Source organism: Metopolophium dirhodum, chromosome 3 (assembly GCF_019925205.1).
Source record: "Metopolophium dirhodum isolate CAU chromosome 3, ASM1992520v1, whole genome shotgun sequence".
Taxonomy (NCBI): domain Eukaryota; kingdom Metazoa; phylum Arthropoda; class Insecta; order Hemiptera; family Aphididae; genus Metopolophium; species Metopolophium dirhodum.
Window position 1 is genome coordinate 30,722,046 of NC_083562.1, and position 17,715 is coordinate 30,739,760.

At 28.1% G+C, this 17,715-nt stretch overlaps 2 protein-coding genes across 4 annotated transcripts; one reads left to right on the forward strand and one right to left on the reverse strand.

Moving 5' to 3' along the window:
- Positions 1–25: 25 nt before the first annotated feature.
- LOC132940262 (DNA mismatch repair protein Msh2) lies at positions 26–17,114 on the forward strand. The gene is made up of 16 exons (XM_061007752.1): positions 26–374; positions 3,446–3,495; positions 10,570–10,693; positions 10,763–10,896; positions 10,966–11,079; positions 11,894–12,250; positions 12,886–13,067; positions 13,150–13,347; positions 14,386–14,731; positions 14,798–14,972; positions 15,038–15,259; positions 15,357–15,589; positions 16,073–16,164; positions 16,288–16,510; positions 16,594–16,662; positions 16,721–17,114. Exons 1-16 carry the CDS (start codon positions 341–343, stop codon positions 16,841–16,843), a joined length of 2,676 nt encoding a protein of 891 aa, XP_060863735.1. The 5' UTR covers positions 26–340; the 3' UTR covers positions 16,844–17,114.
- On the reverse strand, positions 5,796–16,834 carry LOC132940264 (uncharacterized). 3 transcript variants are annotated; one of them, XM_061007755.1, is made up of 3 exons: positions 8,378–8,559; positions 8,025–8,291; positions 5,796–7,661 (listed from the first exon to the last, which is right to left on the reverse strand). In XM_061007755.1, the coding sequence occupies exons 1-3, from the start codon at positions 8,393–8,395 to the stop codon at positions 5,946–5,948; spliced, it is 2,001 nt and encodes a 666-aa protein (XP_060863738.1). In that variant the 5' UTR covers positions 8,396–8,559; the 3' UTR covers positions 5,796–5,945. The 3 variants fall into 3 exon arrangements, with proteins under 3 accessions (XP_060863738.1, XP_060863737.1, XP_060863736.1); XM_061007754.1 differs by lacking the exon at positions 8,378–8,559 and adding an exon at positions 16,702–16,834 and having other exon boundaries at positions 5,796–8,291; XM_061007753.1 differs by having other exon boundaries at positions 5,796–8,291.
- Positions 17,115–17,715: the final 601 nt, after the last annotated feature.

Here is a 17,715-nt window from a genome sequence, read left to right on the forward strand (position 1 = left end):
TTTGGCGCCAATTGATAAGGGCATTTTGTGTGCGGATGCTGGTTATTATTCAGTATTTCACTTTTCACATTTTTATTTCTTTCTATTCTTTATTAAGCCATATAATATACTTAATACGCTTATATTATACTATATCTACAAGTTACAACTTACAACCGTGGTGAGGAGTGCGGTAGTGCGGTACTAGTGTACTACTGACTACTGACCGACAAGTTGCAAATATTTACTTGTTGGCTGTTGCCGACTAGAAACACGTGCATTTTAGATATTGTCGCCGTTGTATTCGATCGGTTCTGACTCGTACCTGCTGCACAATCATCGTCGATCATTTTCCGACAAAATGTCCAAAAAACCGATCAATCATTTGAACCTGGGTAAGTTGATATTTCGAATTATGAGTGACACTTAAACGGCACCCCAACCAGCAGATACGCTTTGTTTGCCAGACAGGGCGAAATAATATACCAGCTAAAAAATATTGATCTATCGATGAAACATAAACCTGATATTATGATCTGTACGACCGTACTAGTTGACATACAAATTAGTGAAATCCTATGACAAATGCCCATTGGTAGTGTTAGTCCAGCCCTTCATCAGGGACCCCAGGCACAAAGATTTTTAATGTGCTCCTGTAGACTGTGAAGGTTGAATTCATAATGTTTCATTAAAATTTTATCTCTGATATAAGGGGAAAAAATTTTAAAAAGATCTTACGGATGCTGAGTACACCTTACATGGTCAATACTTGCGTGCGTTTAATTGTTTCTCAGACTTTTATTTCCTGATTATGAAATCTTAGCTAGCTTATACTAAAATTTGTTTTATAACCTAACGATACTGTATACCAAATTTTATTTAGCATATTTTTGCATATTATGGTATTTTTGCATTTTTAGGGCATATTTTAGCATTTAGTATATTTTTGGAGCATATTTAAGATATTAAAAACTCAGGAATTACAAAATATTAATTTGTTTCACTCATATACCTGATTATGGGTATTTCAACTCATTTATGAAAAAAGGTAAAAGTAAAAACGTTTAACACTAGTCGTATCAATAGTTACATGTCTCATGTTTTTATTTAACTTATTATTTATTAATTATTACTTTAATTTTAATTTTTAATATTTTTTAATACCACACATTTTTGTAAATCATTATTTATTGGTAATAATTGTATTATAGTATAAATTATATAATACATAAAAAAAATTAATCATATTTTAATCTTTTTTTTTAGAGCATATTTTAAGGGCATATTTTGGTAATTTTTAGGGTATAACTGCATACATATTTTATAGATTTATAGGGCATATAATTGTTGGCCTTAGTAATTACTAATTTACAATAGATACACCGGAGTATTACTCCCGCTGAGCCTTCGTCACATTATATTAGATTTAATTTTTTTGCTTTATAATTAATTAATAAACTATCTAAATCAGCCTTTATCCCACACTAGTCCTAATCATATTTAGCTGTGAGACACTTGAAACTGACATATATGTTTGATATATATATATATTTTATTTTAATATTTGGACATTAGGCTTTTATCATATTAATACCAAAATAGTAGCATAGTAGTAAACTACTATCAAATAATTTAAAACTATGTGTTTATTTAGGCTAGGAAAACTTGTAAAATCATATTTCAATTGATTAGGTACAAATATAAAATGGTATTGATTATGGTAAAACAGAGATATTGCATTACGGTTATGTTACGATTATATTATAAAAATCTAGTCCTAGTGAGAAATTTAGGACTGGTTTCCTTTTAATATATTTTAACTTAATATCAAAATTTTACCTAAGCGTTTATTAATTATCATGACATTTTGCGGCACACTTATGGAAGTCTCGCAGCACACCAATGTGCTGCGACAGTCTGGTTGGGAAATGCTGATCAAAATAGTAAATATAGTGAATGTAATAAATTAGGTGCAATTATACCTACCAACTAACTTAGGTAGGAACTATATTTTTAATATACTATTGTCTATTTTCCTATTTTTCCTATATTTTTATTTCTATTTCATATGATAGGTAGTTTACAAAAGTTATAGTAATATTATATAGGTACAATTACTTAAATATGTTATATGATTAATGAAAAACAATGTTGAGTGTACTTACCAGGCTTACTTATTGTTATCGACTAATATGTTATAAAAGTACAATAATGAATAATTATATCAGGCACGTAGCTAGAATTACACAATTAAGATGGCCTCATAATCACAATAATATAAAACACAACAAATATATTGAGTACCGATGAACGATTTCTATTTGGACCATGTTGTTCGAAAATCTAATTGCAAAAAATGCAATAAATTACAAGCTGTTATGTTCATATTTGTAATCGTCGTGGAATACAGCGTTTAAGATAATTATTTAATAATAACAAATATCATAATATACAATTTTTAATATGGTTTAACTTTTTTACTCAATTATATGTGCCTTGAGTATTTTAATAATATAATGGAGTGACCTGTAAATATTTACCCCAGGCCTGAATTACAGCCAGGTACGTGCCTGAATTATATTAAACTTATTTAAATAACGAATATACTGTACATAATGTTGATATTAGGTATTACATAATTATTAATTAATAAAAAGTGGGTAAGTGGATGTCGCTCTGCTGTACAGTAGGTTACAAGTGGGTCAATGTATAATGGACTGTATTAAACTTGAATTCAATGATATAATATCATTTTATAAAAAAACGATTCTGAGCGGAGACAGTTTATCAGTCTGGATTTTTTAAATTTTTTATTATAGCCTTTAAGTTGAATTAATATTATAATATTATAATTTTTTATTCGTTGCTATGGTGAAAACAAATCTAAACAAATCGTTAGAAATTAAAATAAGGTACTATATGTAGAAGTCTAAGCACTCCTTCCGGTAGAAATTTTGTATACTGGATATATAAAAAAAAAAAAAAACACCATTGTGCTCATCGCTCCGCTCAGAATCTAATAATATCAATAAATCTGTTTGTTCATTGAACAATTGGAAATTAGGAATATTTCATGGAATATTTAGAGCATAATCTTTGAATGTTTAGTGTTTGTTAGTAAGGGTATTTTTTTTCCTAGATTCACTTACCTTTACTCAGTAAGTATATATAGTTTTACCTCTTACCTACTTCTTATTATCATTATTCATTATCATTTATCACGCTACCTATTAAACTGTATTTTTTTATGTATGTTATTAAAATATCTGAAAAATATGTGTACAATACGATAGTCAGCATACACTGTTTGTTATTTAATTGATATTTTAATATTCAATTATATATTTTATAATATATATTAGTATTTATTTAGTAGTTGAATGATTGTATCTATTATTTATATCTACTTATATTATTATCCTCGTTATTATCATATCTTATATTTATATACTCTTATTATTTTCAGATCCAGAACAGCAAAAGACATTTGTTCGGTTTCATAAATCACTACCTGATGTAAGATGACATATTTCAATTAATAGTATCTGTTTATTCTAGTTTATAATCTAGTACCTATTAAATAAGAAAATAAATATTAATAATTTTTAATTAAAAAAATAACCAACCTTAAATATAGGTATAAATAATATTTTTATAAATGAATAGGTACATCTCATACAATAAATTAGTAAAATAAATAAGTACAACAAATTTTTAAATACACTTTAAATATTTACACAATGTATAACAGTTAAATATTTAGTAAAACAAAAAAAAACTTTAAATAAATTAAAACAACTTATAAGATATTGTTAAGTATTTAAATATTTTAAACAATAGGTAATAATATTTAACATGGGTTTCCAGTTATACTTGAAAAGCTTACTCTATCATTAATATTAGTTGCTAACTGTTGAGCTTTGTTTTTCGCATTTTCAATGGTACCTTTAAATTTATCTCCAATTTTTCTCCAAACTGAAGATGGTGTTGTTGGATTTTCTGAGAAATTATCATTATTTGAAGTCTGATGATTTTCAATTGTATCTTGTTGTACAAATTTTGAATCTTTTTTTAATGATTTGGAAACTATTTCAGATTCTGGCTCTATATATTGTGTGTTTTCATTTACGGTTTTTGAAAAGTGGGACTCTTGTTGACTTGTTTGCACAGGCATGCTTTTTACATTATGGTTAGTTGAATAGGCTGTTTGAACATTACCTTTGTTTATATTCACTGTGCTTTTTGCACCAAGAATTTCATGTTCCAATTGACTTAATTTATCGAACACACTATTATATTTAGAGTTAATAGGTTCATTATTACCTGTTGAGAATTGTCCAGTTTGTGACGACAATTTTGATGATTGAAAGTCTGTATTTCCATATTGTTTTTGGTATATTGGTTTATGTCCGTCAAAATCACTTGTATAGTCAACAGTTTGTTGTCCTTGAAATACTGGATTTTTCATTGATTGATCATGATAGGTTTGATAATTATGATGCACATTTCCTTGGTAACCGTCAACATCAGTTTGTAACTGTTCTGCACTACTTAAATTAATATTTTTTTCTATTGTGCTTTGACTTTCAAACACTCCTATACTTTGCTGACCAATATATTTGTTATTATTCAAGTTTTGTTGACCTGGTGCTCTTATATATCCTGTGGCTTGTTGTCCTAGTACCCCTAGATCCAATAATTGTGATGTTCCGCCATAATTTGATTTAAAAAATTCTGATCCTTGAATTTGTTGCCCAGTAATTGGTTGAGAGAAAATTTGTTGACCTGTCCCATATTGTTGACTTGATTTGTCATTTACATTAATGTTCACTGGCTGTTGTCCTATAAAATTATGTTTATTTTCATAAGATGACTCAATTTTTTCAAATTTTTGACTACTTGGTTTTTTTGGTGTATATTGGTTGCTAATGTCTACAGACTGTTGTCCTATTTGAGATGTTGTTGAATATCCAGGTAAGTCTACTGATTGTTGACCAACTTCCTCTTGTGTTTGTGTTGAAAACGACTCTATTTTTTCAAATTGTTGACTACTTGGTTTTTTTGGTGTATATTGGTTGCTAATGTCTACAGACTGTTGTCCTATTTGAGATGTTGTTGAATATCCAGGTAAGTCTACTGATTGTTGACCAACTTCCTCTTGTGTTTGTGTTGAAAACGACTCTATTTTTTCAAATTGTTGACTACTTGGTTTTTTTGGTGTATATTGGTTGCTAATGTCTACAGACTGTTGTCCTATCTGAAATGGCGTTGAATATCCAGGTAAGTCTACTGATTGTTGACCAACTTCCTTTTGGGTTTGTGTTGAAACTGACTCAATTTTTTCAAATTGTGGACTACTTGGTTTTTTTGGTGTATATTGGTTGCTAATATCTACAGACTGTTGTCCTATCTGAGATGGTGTTGAATATCTATGTAAGTCTACTGATTGTTGACCAACTTCCTCTTGGGTTTGTGTTGAAACTGACTCAATTTTTTCAAATTTTTGACTACTTGGTTTTTTTGGTGTATATTGGTTGCTAATGTCTACAGACTGTTGTCCTATCTGAAATGGTGTTGAATATCCAGGTAAGTCTACTGATTGTTGACCAACTTCCTTTTGGGTTTGTGTTGAAACTGACTCAATTTTTTCAAATTGTTGACTACTTGGTTTTTTTGGTGTATATTGGTTGCTAATGTCTACAGACTGTTGTCCTATTTGAGATGTTGTTGAATATCCAGGTAAGTCTACTGATTGTTGACCAACTTCTTCTTGTGTTTGTGATGAAAACGACTCTATTTTTTCAAATTGTTGACTACTTGGTTTTTTTGGTGTATATTGGTTGCTAATATCTACAGACTGTTGTCCTATCTGAGATGGTGTTGAATATCTATGTAAGTCTACTGATTGTTGACCAACTTCCTCTTGGGTTTGTGTTGAAACTGACTCAATTTTTTCAAATTTTTGACTACTTGGTTTTTTTTGGTGTATATTGGTTGCTAATGTCTACAGACTGTTGTCCTATTTGAGATGTTGTTGAATATCCAGGTAAGTCTACTGATTGTTGACCAACTTCCTCTTGGGTTTGTGTTGAAACTGACTCAATTTTTTCAAATTGTTGACTACTTGGTTTTTTTGGTTTATATTGGTTGCTAATGTCTACAGACTGTTGTCCTATTCGAGATGGTGTTGAATAACCGTGTAAGTCTATTGATTGTTGACCACTTTCTGTTTGTTTTTTATTATTAAATACTTGAGAACTAATTGGGCTATTTGGCTCCGATGTATATTTTTGGTTGTTAAAAAATGTGTTGTAACCATTGAATTTTTCTGTGTCCCCCTGTGTAAATTTTTGTGGTAAATAAGTATTTTTCTCAGTAGTAGTATCTTTAATTAATGTTGGACGAGCACTAATTACACTAGATGATGAATATTCTTTTTTGAAACTTTTTGAATATCCATTTGGAAATTGTTTAGTTTCTTCAAATTCTGTTATATGTCCATTTTGACCATCATTATTGGTAACGATTTCTTTTTTTACCTGGGTAACAATGTTTCCATTCTGGTCTCTAAATGTTGATGTAACTCCGGGCACATTTGTCAAACTTTGATCTACTGTGGTTTTAAAATTTGATTGAACTCCTATGTTTCCTCCATTAGCAGGTATTGATTGTCCTTGGTAATTTTGGAAAGATTGCCCATATGAATTAGATTGGCTGTTAGATATTTGTTCACTATTGTAATATTTTTCTGCATTTAATGGTTTTTGAACAAATGTAGTAGGTTGAGATCCTACTACACTAGACGACGAATATTCTTTTTTGAAACTTTTTGAATATCCATTTGGAAGTTGTTTTGTTTCTTCATATTCCACAACATGACCATTTTGACCATCAGTATTGGTAACGATTTCTTTTTTTACCTGGGTAACAATGTTTCCATTCTGGTCTCTAAATGTTGATGTAACTCCGGGTACATTTGTCAAACTTTGATCTACTGTAGATTTATAATTTGATTGAACTCCTATGTTTCCTCCATTAGCAGGTATTGATTGTCCTTGGTAATTTTGGAAAGATTGCCCGTATGAATTAGATTGGCTGTTTGATATTTGTTCACTATTGTAATATTTTTCTGCATTTAATGGTTTTTGAACAAATGTAGTAGGTTGAGATCCTACTACGCTAGACAATGAATATTCTTTTTTGAAACTTTTTGAATACCCATTTGGAAGTTGTTTTGTTTCTTCATATTCCACAGCATGACCATTTTGTCCATCATTATTGGTAACAATTTCTTTTTTTACCTGGGTAACAATGTTTCCATTCTGGTCTCTAAATGTTGATGTAACTCCGGGTACATTTGTCAAACTTTGATCTACTGTGGATTTAAAATTTGATTGAACTCCTATGTTTCCTATATTAGCAGGTATTGATTGTCCTTGGTAATTTTGGAAAGATTGCCCATATGAATTAGATTGGCTGTTTGATATTTGTTCACTATTGTAATATTTTTCTGCATTTAATGGTTTTTGAACAAATGTAGTAGGTTGAGATCCTACTACGCTAGACGATGAATATTCTTTTTTGAAACTTTTTGAATATCCATTTGGAAGTTGTTTTGTTTCTTCATATTCCACAGCATGTCCATTTTGACCATCATTATTGGTGACGATTTCTTTTTTTACCTGGGTAACAATGTTTCCATTCTGGTCTCTAAATGTTGTTGTAACTCCGGGTACATTTGTCAAACTTTGATCTACTGTGGATTTAAAATTTGATTGAACTTCTATGTTTCCTATATTAACAGGTATTGATTGTCCTTGGTAATTTTGGGAAAATTGCCCGTTTGATATTTGTTCACTATTGTAATATTTTTCTGCATTTAATGGTTTTTGAAAAAATGTACTAGGTTGAGATCCTACTACGCTAGATGACGAGTATTCTTTCTTGAAACTTTTTGAATACCCGTTTGGAAGTTGTTTACTCTCTTGGATTTCAAATGCATGAGCGCTTTGGCCGTTTTCCTTATTATAAGTTTCTTTTTTTACCTGTGTTACAAGATTCCCATTTTGATCTCTGTATGTTGTAGTAATACCTGGACTACTTTTCAAGCTTTGGTCAACAGCTGTACCTGACTGTAAATTGAATTTTGTATCCATATTTCCAAAATTTGAGTTAGGGGGAAACTGAGTGAAGAATTCATGGTGTGAAGAATCGCTCTGTTGATAATCAGATGAAGTTGTTTTTAATCCAGTTAATATTGGACTGGCATTTGTTGACAATCCAAGACATAACAGCATATACAATTTGCAAACCTGAAATGTTAATTAATTATTTTTAACTAAACATTAAATTAAATTGTATAATATTTCATCAACCACTAAATTAAATGTATTCTTACTTTAAACATTGTTTGCATTTTTTTAATTTAAGTTGTTTGTACTTATAAACTTAAAATAATTGTTGTATTAAACACCATTCACATAAACCAGATTGCACAAAGTGAAACTTATTGAATGATTTAAGTTAAAGAATCTTTTCGAATTTATATAATACACTGGTGTGTTTATTTGCTAAAGGCTAAAACCCAATAAATAATAATCATAAATTACGAGGAAATGGAAAATAGTTTGTATTGTTTGGACCTTGAACTGTTATAGATAACCTTAACCCCAAAGTTGTCTGAGAATTATGTTTTGTACATAGTCCATTAAATTATAAGTAAAAACAATACATTAGTAATTTTTGATATTTTTATACTGGTACTGACATACTAACTGGTACTTTTTTGTTATTATATTCATAGGCATAATTTGGGTCACATTGTATGGCAGTAACTTACATTATACTAATGAAACTTATATTTCAATTGATAAATAAATTTGACATTCCTGGAGCTCATTAGAAATACCTATTTTAAACCCTGCATACCTAATCACTGTCTATAATTAAAAATTTTAAAAAGTAAGACTGTTTGCAAACATTAAGTAAAAAATTGTAGCCACATAAATGGATCACTTCATATAATATTTTGTTACACCATTACTTAAATCATATTCTTTACTATAGTTTTAGAAATCTATACTTATCTATTCATTACTGTAATTTGTATAAGAAACTTAAAATTCTAAATACCATTGTAGTAAACTTAGCTGTATTCAGAATTGTTTTTATGATTATATTATGCTCCTCTAATTTGGGAAAATAACAGCATTGGCCATTGTGACCAACTTGAAAAAGTACAAAACAAAGTCATATTCATATGCTTTAAAATTTAAATCTAATATCCCAAGGACCCCCCTGGATACGAAAATATTTTAAAAATTTCAAACCTAGAATCTTTAAAAACAGAAACATTACGTTTAGCACCTTTCTTTTTAAATTAATAAATAACGAGATCAATGATATGTTTTTACTCAACCTCACTTAACCTCTACTCAAATTAATACACATAACTTTCTTAATAGTAATTTATTCTATATTCCACATTACTCTCAAAGTTACATGTTAAATTACCCCTTTAATATTTTGATGTCTTCTGGAAACAATTAAATTCTTAATAACTTATTCAAATAATCTTTGTGTTACTATAGTTTATACATACCTAATTTAACCTTTATTACTAATAATTTTATATTACATAATTTTTAATCTTACTTCCAGTTTTATGCCTATATCTATGTAATTAATAATTTATACCATAGTTTCATTTAAATTTGTAGATATTAATAGAAAAGTATATTAATTATCAAGTATTGTTATGTTATTACTGTTATCATTATTACTATATTGTACATTCTCCATATGAATTATAAATAAATAAATAGTTAATAATAAATAATAATACATTGCTTACCCTGGGATAATATTAGGAAAATAAATTTGTATGTACCTATTTTCAATTTTGGATGCTGCATTTTTATAGAGCATCTGAGCCCTTATTAATTTAATTTATTTTTTATTTTATTTATTATTTTATTTTTCAATTATATTATGCTCTATTAGTTGGAAATGTATAATCTATAATGATGCTTACTTAGAGCTTGGCGGCAAGAAAAAAAAATTTTAATCATTGAATTTTAATTGTATTGTAATAAATGTATTAATAATTTTAAATGTCCATAATGTATGATAATTAATGTTAATTTTGCATCTTTATGACAAACATTCAATTTACATATCTGTTTCTTACTATTATTAATGTTAAAATATTATCAGTAGATTATTTGAGTATTTAAAATAACTAATATAGTATAATATAGTATATTATAAACAAATAAATAGGCTTTTTTTTAATAGATTGAAAAGTTTTTTTAAGAAATACAATTCTCCTGTAATGTTAGTTAATTTTTATTTAAAAATAAATAAATATTTGAGTAATGACCCTACTGACTTCAACTAATATTATGTCCTTGTATTAAATTACTGTGATTGCGTTTTATAACATTTTATCTGTATAAAATAAGTTTATTTAGCCTTTAAATGAAAATGTAAAATCACAGGTTTCAGTTATAAAGATAATGGTATACAATTAACACATTTTAATCTTTAATAGTATTACCTTGAACTCATGTCTCGGGGTTTTAATTTTAGAAACCTTTAACGACTGTTCGTTTTTTCAATCGGCAAGATTATTATACTGTTCATGGTCAAGATGCTACTTTTGCTGCTAAAGACTTTTACAAGACAAATCATTCAATAAAAATTATTGGGTCAGGTAATGCTTCTAGTAATCAGTTATTAAGTATTAATAAATCTTAAATTAAATTTGATTTTATTAATTTAGATGATGACATGCTGGAATCATTGATATTCAATAAAGCCAATTTCGAAGCATATATTAAACAACTGTTGTTGGTCAATCATTATAGAGTAGAAATTTTTGTCAACAAAGGTGGAAAATGGGCTCTAGATTACAAAGTATGTTTATTTTTGGCGATTTTATCCTATGAGATCTTAACATTTTTTTAATGCAATATATTTTTTCAGGGTTCACCTGGCAACTTATCTCAGTTTGAAGATTTACTGTTTGGAAATGTGGAACAAATTGAAGCAAATATTGTTATTGCTTTAAAGCTAAGTCCTGATTTCAGAAATAACAAGGTTTAACTAAATCTATACACAAACGACTTGATACTATATAATATTAAAGAAGCACACAAAAAAAAATTTTCTAGATTTTTTTTTAATGTTAAATTATTGTGGCTATAGTTATATTAAATGATTTGATGAAAATCGGATGTAAAAAAAAATGATTACTTTAAGAGATATTAAGAAATATAGAATAGCCGCGTGGCGTCATTGGGCTCGACTCATTGTAATTGCGTGTAAAAGTTTCTTGCTTCACACAACTATTTACCAATCTAAAAATGTTATTTTTGAAATTTAGTTAAATGTGTGATTTTATGTGTTTAAGATGATAAAAGTATTAGAAATTCAATATAAGTTTAGTTTTTTAAATATTAATAAATCTTTAAAGTGATATTTTTGTTAAATGGCGTTGTCACAGCCATTTAAATATAAAATAAAAATAAAAATATATCTTTAAAGATTTTTAATATTTAAAATACTAAACGTATTAAAATTCTGATTCTTGTATTGACTTAAACACATAATTCTAAACATTATTTGTAAATTAAATTTCAAAAATAAAATTTGTGGGTTGGTAAATTGTTGTGTGAAGCGAGGAACTTTTACACATATAAGATAGGGAATTACGAGGAGCAAGGCCCAAGGATGTTACCCGTCTTTTTCAATTGCTCATAACTTATTGAATAATGTGACTATAAACGTAAAACCTAAACCATTATTCTTAGAATTGGACATTCTTTCAAATTCAAAAAACTTATGTTTTGTGTTTTGTGCTCCTTTAATAATAAAAACGGAAAAATTATTTACCTTTATAATTATATTTTAGATGATTGGATTAGGAGCAGTAGATACAGTAGAAAATAAATTCCAACTAAGTGAATTTACTGATGATGAATATTTTTCTCACACTGAATCAATAGTAATTAAAATTTCGCCAAAAGAATGTATTCTTATGGGGGATAACAACAATCCTGATGTGGAACAATTGAAAAAAGTAGTAGAGCGTTGTGGAGTGCTTGTAACAATGAGAAAGAAGTCTGATTTTGGCACGGATACTTTGATACAAGATTTAAACAAGCTTATTATGTTTGAAGAAGGACAGCAACCAAATGCTCACACTTTACCTCAGTTACAACTTGAAATTGCTTCTGCTGCAGTAGCAGCAGTTATAAAATATCTTGAAGTATGTTATATACTTATATTGTTTATGCAGAGGGATCTATTTAACGTAAGACACTCATATTAATGAGAAAACAATGTTTTTGAAAATATTTCTTTTACATAATATTAATTCTAATTTGTAACAAAATAATTTTAGTAAAAAATAATATTTTTATTAATATTATATTTTAAAATTTTACTCTTTTAAATGACAAAATACATTTTTAATTTCATATTATAAAGCAGAATATTAATTGTAGTATTTTGTTCCATAAAAATCATATTTCGTACAAGTAGTTATTAGTTATACTTATAGGTATTTAAACTTTAAAGTGATGAGCGGTATAGTGGACCTACATTTTGCAGGGTATACTAATTGTACGGCTAGTACGAATAGCTGAATTGGTTGTCCCACACTCCACTCTGATCTTCTAAACTTTAAATACTTATAAATTCAGTTATAACTTATAAATAAATGTTCAAATTTGATTTTTGTATATTTAAGTACTCTAAAAATTATTATACTACAGAGTAAGGAATTTAAAAATGTTAATAATTGTTGATATAATAGTTGTCTTATGTTAAATTGATAACCCAGAATACACATAATGTTATATGAAAACTTATTTTATTATCTATTAAAAATGTAAATTATAGTTGTCATCTGATTCGGATAATTTAAATCAATACAGTGTAGATAATTTCGGATACGACAAATTTGTTCATTTAGATAGTGCTGGTGTTCAAGCACTTAACTTATTTTCCAATTCTGGTACTATGTCCAAAAATGATTCTATTCTTGGAATTTTTAATAAATGTCGATCACCACACGGGCAGAGGTTAGTTGTATTTCTTTTTCACAAATAAAACGTTAAACCATACTTAGAAAAAAATTTTAAATTTCAATAATTAAATATTTAGATTGTTAACTCAATGGATCAGACAACCATTGAGGGATTTGAATAAAATTAATGAACGTTTGGATATTGTTGAAACCCTTGTTACGGATACAGATATTCGACAACAACTACATGATCAACATTTGCGTACAATACCTGACCTCCAAGCTCTTATGCGCAAAATCCAAAGAAAAAAAGCCAACCTACAAGACTGTTACAGGTAATAAAAATATTTTTTGATGTAAAAAGATGAATATTTATTACTAAAGGGAGCAGTGCCATAGCCAGGGGGTGGTCACTGGGGGCAAGTGCCCCCCCCCCCTGAAACTTTTTGGCTTGTCTTATATTATATTATATGTTTGATAAAAATTAAAAGTTAAGGCTGTCAAAGCGAACCATTTTGAAGTGGTCAGATTTAGGAAATATTGTACATCCATCGTTAGTGCTGTGTGTACTAACCTAACCTATGGCTTACAATAATATTAATACATTGTTATATTAAATGTAGGTACCATAGTTGTTAACATAAATATACTCATAAAAAGAGTAGATACACTTTATGAACAAAGGGGTCATAATTAGATATTATAGCATTTCAAAGGCTGGAGAAAAAAATTAGGTGCCCTCCCCCCCAAAATTTTTTCTGGCTACGGCATTCAAAGGGAGGATGTATACGCATTTGCATATTTGTTTTCTTTAATAATAAAAGTAGCAGAGTAGGAAAGAAATTTATTTTGCAACCTTTAAAATAGAGGTAAAATTTTTATTTTGCATATTATGTTTGTATATTTTTTATCAAAAATGTTGATATTTTATATGCATATTATGAAGTTTTAAATCAACAATAAAAGAAAAGAATATTTATTTTGTGCACTTTATGATTATTTAAATTTTAATACAGAAATTCAAAGTACATTCACTTCACGTGTGCATGAAACATTTTCAAAAATGTTAATATGTTTATGCTTTTGGGTAACTTAAAACTGTATATAAATTCCAATACCTAGCACGTTTAGTATACCTATTTTTATTCAAATAATTTATAACTGGTTATATTGATATTTTAGTCAGAAATTTTTATATTTATTTTATGTTTTTAAGTTTTAATGTATATTAGCTGATAGTTCAGTGCATATTTTAACATTTTATAGAGCATATTATATAAAAATTTTATAATTCATAAAAGTGTGTCCTTTAATTATTACATTTGTTGTTTCATAATTTGTATAATAACAATAAAATTTTATGTATAATTTAGAATATATCAAGCAATACAAAAGCTTCCAGACCTTGTGCAAACACTGAGCAATTCAGATGATAAAACTCTGAATAGTGTAATTACAACTCCGTTAAAAGAACTTGTCAACGACATGAATAAATATCAGGCCATGATTGAGGAGACAATAGATTTAAAACTAGTCGAACGAGGTGAGTTTCTCATACAATCTGGATTTGATGACGAATTACAAGAAATGAGAAATCAAATGGATGACTATGAATCAAAAATGAAATCAAATTTAACCAAAACTAGTGGGGCATTGGGAATTTCTGTGAAATTGGATTCAAATTCACAATATGGATTTTTCTTTAAAGTGTTTTTAAAAGTAATGCACAGTTTTTATGTGTATTTATTGATACTTAATTATAATTTTCAATCTTATATGTTATAGGATGCTAAGACTGTCTCAAATAATAAATCATACGAAGTTTTAGATACCACTAAAGGAGGCGGTATGCGTTTTCGATCATCTAAGCTAACTGAACTTAACACAGATTACCAGAGTATACACAAAAACTATTTGGAACATCAAAAGTCTATTGTAGTCGAAGTCATTCAAACAGCTAGTATGAAACACTTTAAATATTAAAAACATTCCGCAACTACCTATTTAATCATTGATAATATGCAGGCAGTTACAGTGCAACCATACTAAACCTAAGTCGAACCCTAGCGCAATTAGATGTTTTAACAAGCTTTTCCATGCTGGCGGCCAGTTCTTTGCGTCCATATGTAAGACCGAATTTACATCCCCAAGGTACTGGTTTATTAGACTTGAAACAAGTGAGGCATCCTTGTGTTGAGGTACAAGATTCGGTGTCTTATATACCTAATGACGCTACCTTTAAGCAAGGTTAGTTAAGTATAATTCAGATATTTTATAATGTATTAGTTTTATTATTTAGTGATATTTAATTAATGTATAATATGTTTAATAAATACAATTTCAGGAAAATGCACATTTAATGTAATAACTGGTCCAAACATGGGTGGCAAAAGTACTTACATCAGAAGTGTTGCTGTGGCCGTATTTATGGCTCACATGGGAAGTTTTGTTCCATGTGACGCCGCTGAAATCAGTGTGGTCGATGCTATTTTAGCTCGAGTTGGAGCAAACGATTCTCAGATTAAAGGATTATCTACGTTCATGGTTGAAATGATAGAGACTGTATCTATACTTAAAGTGTGTAACCAATAAATATATAAATCTTAAGATGTTAGTATGCTACCCGTGTATTTTTGTCTCTGTCTTACACACGTACGATATGGCAAATTTTTGTCCACTAGTTTCAATAGACGTGTGTTGTTAGTTTTATATTAGAAAGATTTGATCTATTATCAAATTTTTAGATAAGAACATTAACTGTGGTTAAGTGTCGGCTCTTATTCAACATTTTAATTTTCAAGCGAGATATGAGCATTTATAATTTTTGATATTTTACATACCCATATATTGCTTGGAAATAAAAATATCAAAAAATCTCCGACACGACGATCTAAAAGTTTGATGATAAGTTAATTCATTCTAATATCAAAACTAAGAGCACGCTATTGAAACTAGTGAATGACAATTTGGTATGTCATACGTTTATAAGGAGACAATAAATTCATGGGTAGCGTCCTCTTTAAACATCAAAAACATAATTAACTTGTATGAACAATTTAGAGAGCTACTTCAGAATCGTTAGTGATAATTGATGAATTAGGTAGAGGCACATCAACTTATGAGGGATGTGGAATCGCCTGTGCTATTGCAGAGTAAGTGAGACTGTGTTTTATTTTCTTAGTAAAATTCTAGCATCGATATTAGTGGCATAAGTCGATAAAATAAATCATAACAATTTAAGATTAAAGCTAAGAAAATTATTGTATGTTCTATAGACGTTTGGCAGCTGAAACCAAAGCATTTACTTTATTTGCGACTCATTTCCACGAGTTAACTAAACTCCACGAGACTATACCAACAATTACCAATAAACACGTCTCCGCCGTTACTACAGATGATAGCCTAACGCTTTTGTATCAAGTGCAACCAGGATCGTGTGATAAAAGCTTTGGTATTCATGTTGCTGCTATGGCAAAATTTCCAAAAAACGTTATTCAAGTATCTACTTGTTATCATTATAATCAATAATTACTAATTTTCTTGTAATAAATAATAATTTTTTATTGTCTTAAACCCATTAGGATGCTGCAAAGAAACTTGCTTTGTTAGAGAGTTTTCAAAATAACCAAATACTGGAAGACAATCAAAAAGTAGTTAAAAATGCTATTTATATTAAAACTAGTACTCACAAATGCTATCATTTTTCAGGAAATCAACGAAGCTGATAAAGAAAAATTTCTGAACGAATGCAAACGTTGTGCACAAGAGTGTACTTCATCAGACGATGAGTTGTTTAATCGCATAAAAAAACTAAGAACTGAGTTCCTATAATATAAGTATTAAATTAACGATTATAACTATTTTATATTTTTTTTTATACATACATATCTCATTAATTAATAATTATATTGTTTTCATAATTCATTTTGGTAAAGATAAAATTAATGTTATGAATGTAACAAAATATAAACATTAATTTATTTGTGCTTATCAATTAAATTAAATCATACTACCTATCTTTTTATACTGAAATATAATAGATGTACTTAATTATTTTTTAGAACTATTGTATATGAATACATAAACAATTATTTGAACAAAACTTGCAATTCATTATTTTTGCCTAATGTTAATAAATTTATAATAGATTATCATTTATCTATTATTTTAGTGATATTGAACAATTAAATTCCGTATGTATTATGAGGTCATTATTTCAATTGTATTAATTTTCTCAGACAAAACATCAATAATGAGTCCAAATAAAACTTAAAAAGTAATTTTTGTTTTGAAAGCCATACCTTCAAAGTTATTTATTTAATTATTCATGTACTTTATCCTCTACTCGAATGAACTTTTTAGTTATTGAATTTACTTATTATCGAACCCATAATGTATGAGTATGCTTCTATTTTGGTTAAAATGTTTAATAAAAGTTAGACATCAATCCTAGTAAAATTAAAAATAATAACAATTCAACTTTATACATGCATATCTAGCTTCATTGACTTCTCACCTCATACATACTACTCAAATAATACTTTAAATTTTTAAATTTCACTACAAAAAGTCAATAGTTAACATTTTTGTTTTATAGTAGGTAGCTGATGATTAATTAAAATGTTAATAAATATTTTTATAATGATTAATAATTAAATTTAAAATAATCTAACGTGATGCAACCTTAAAATGTTATGCTTTTC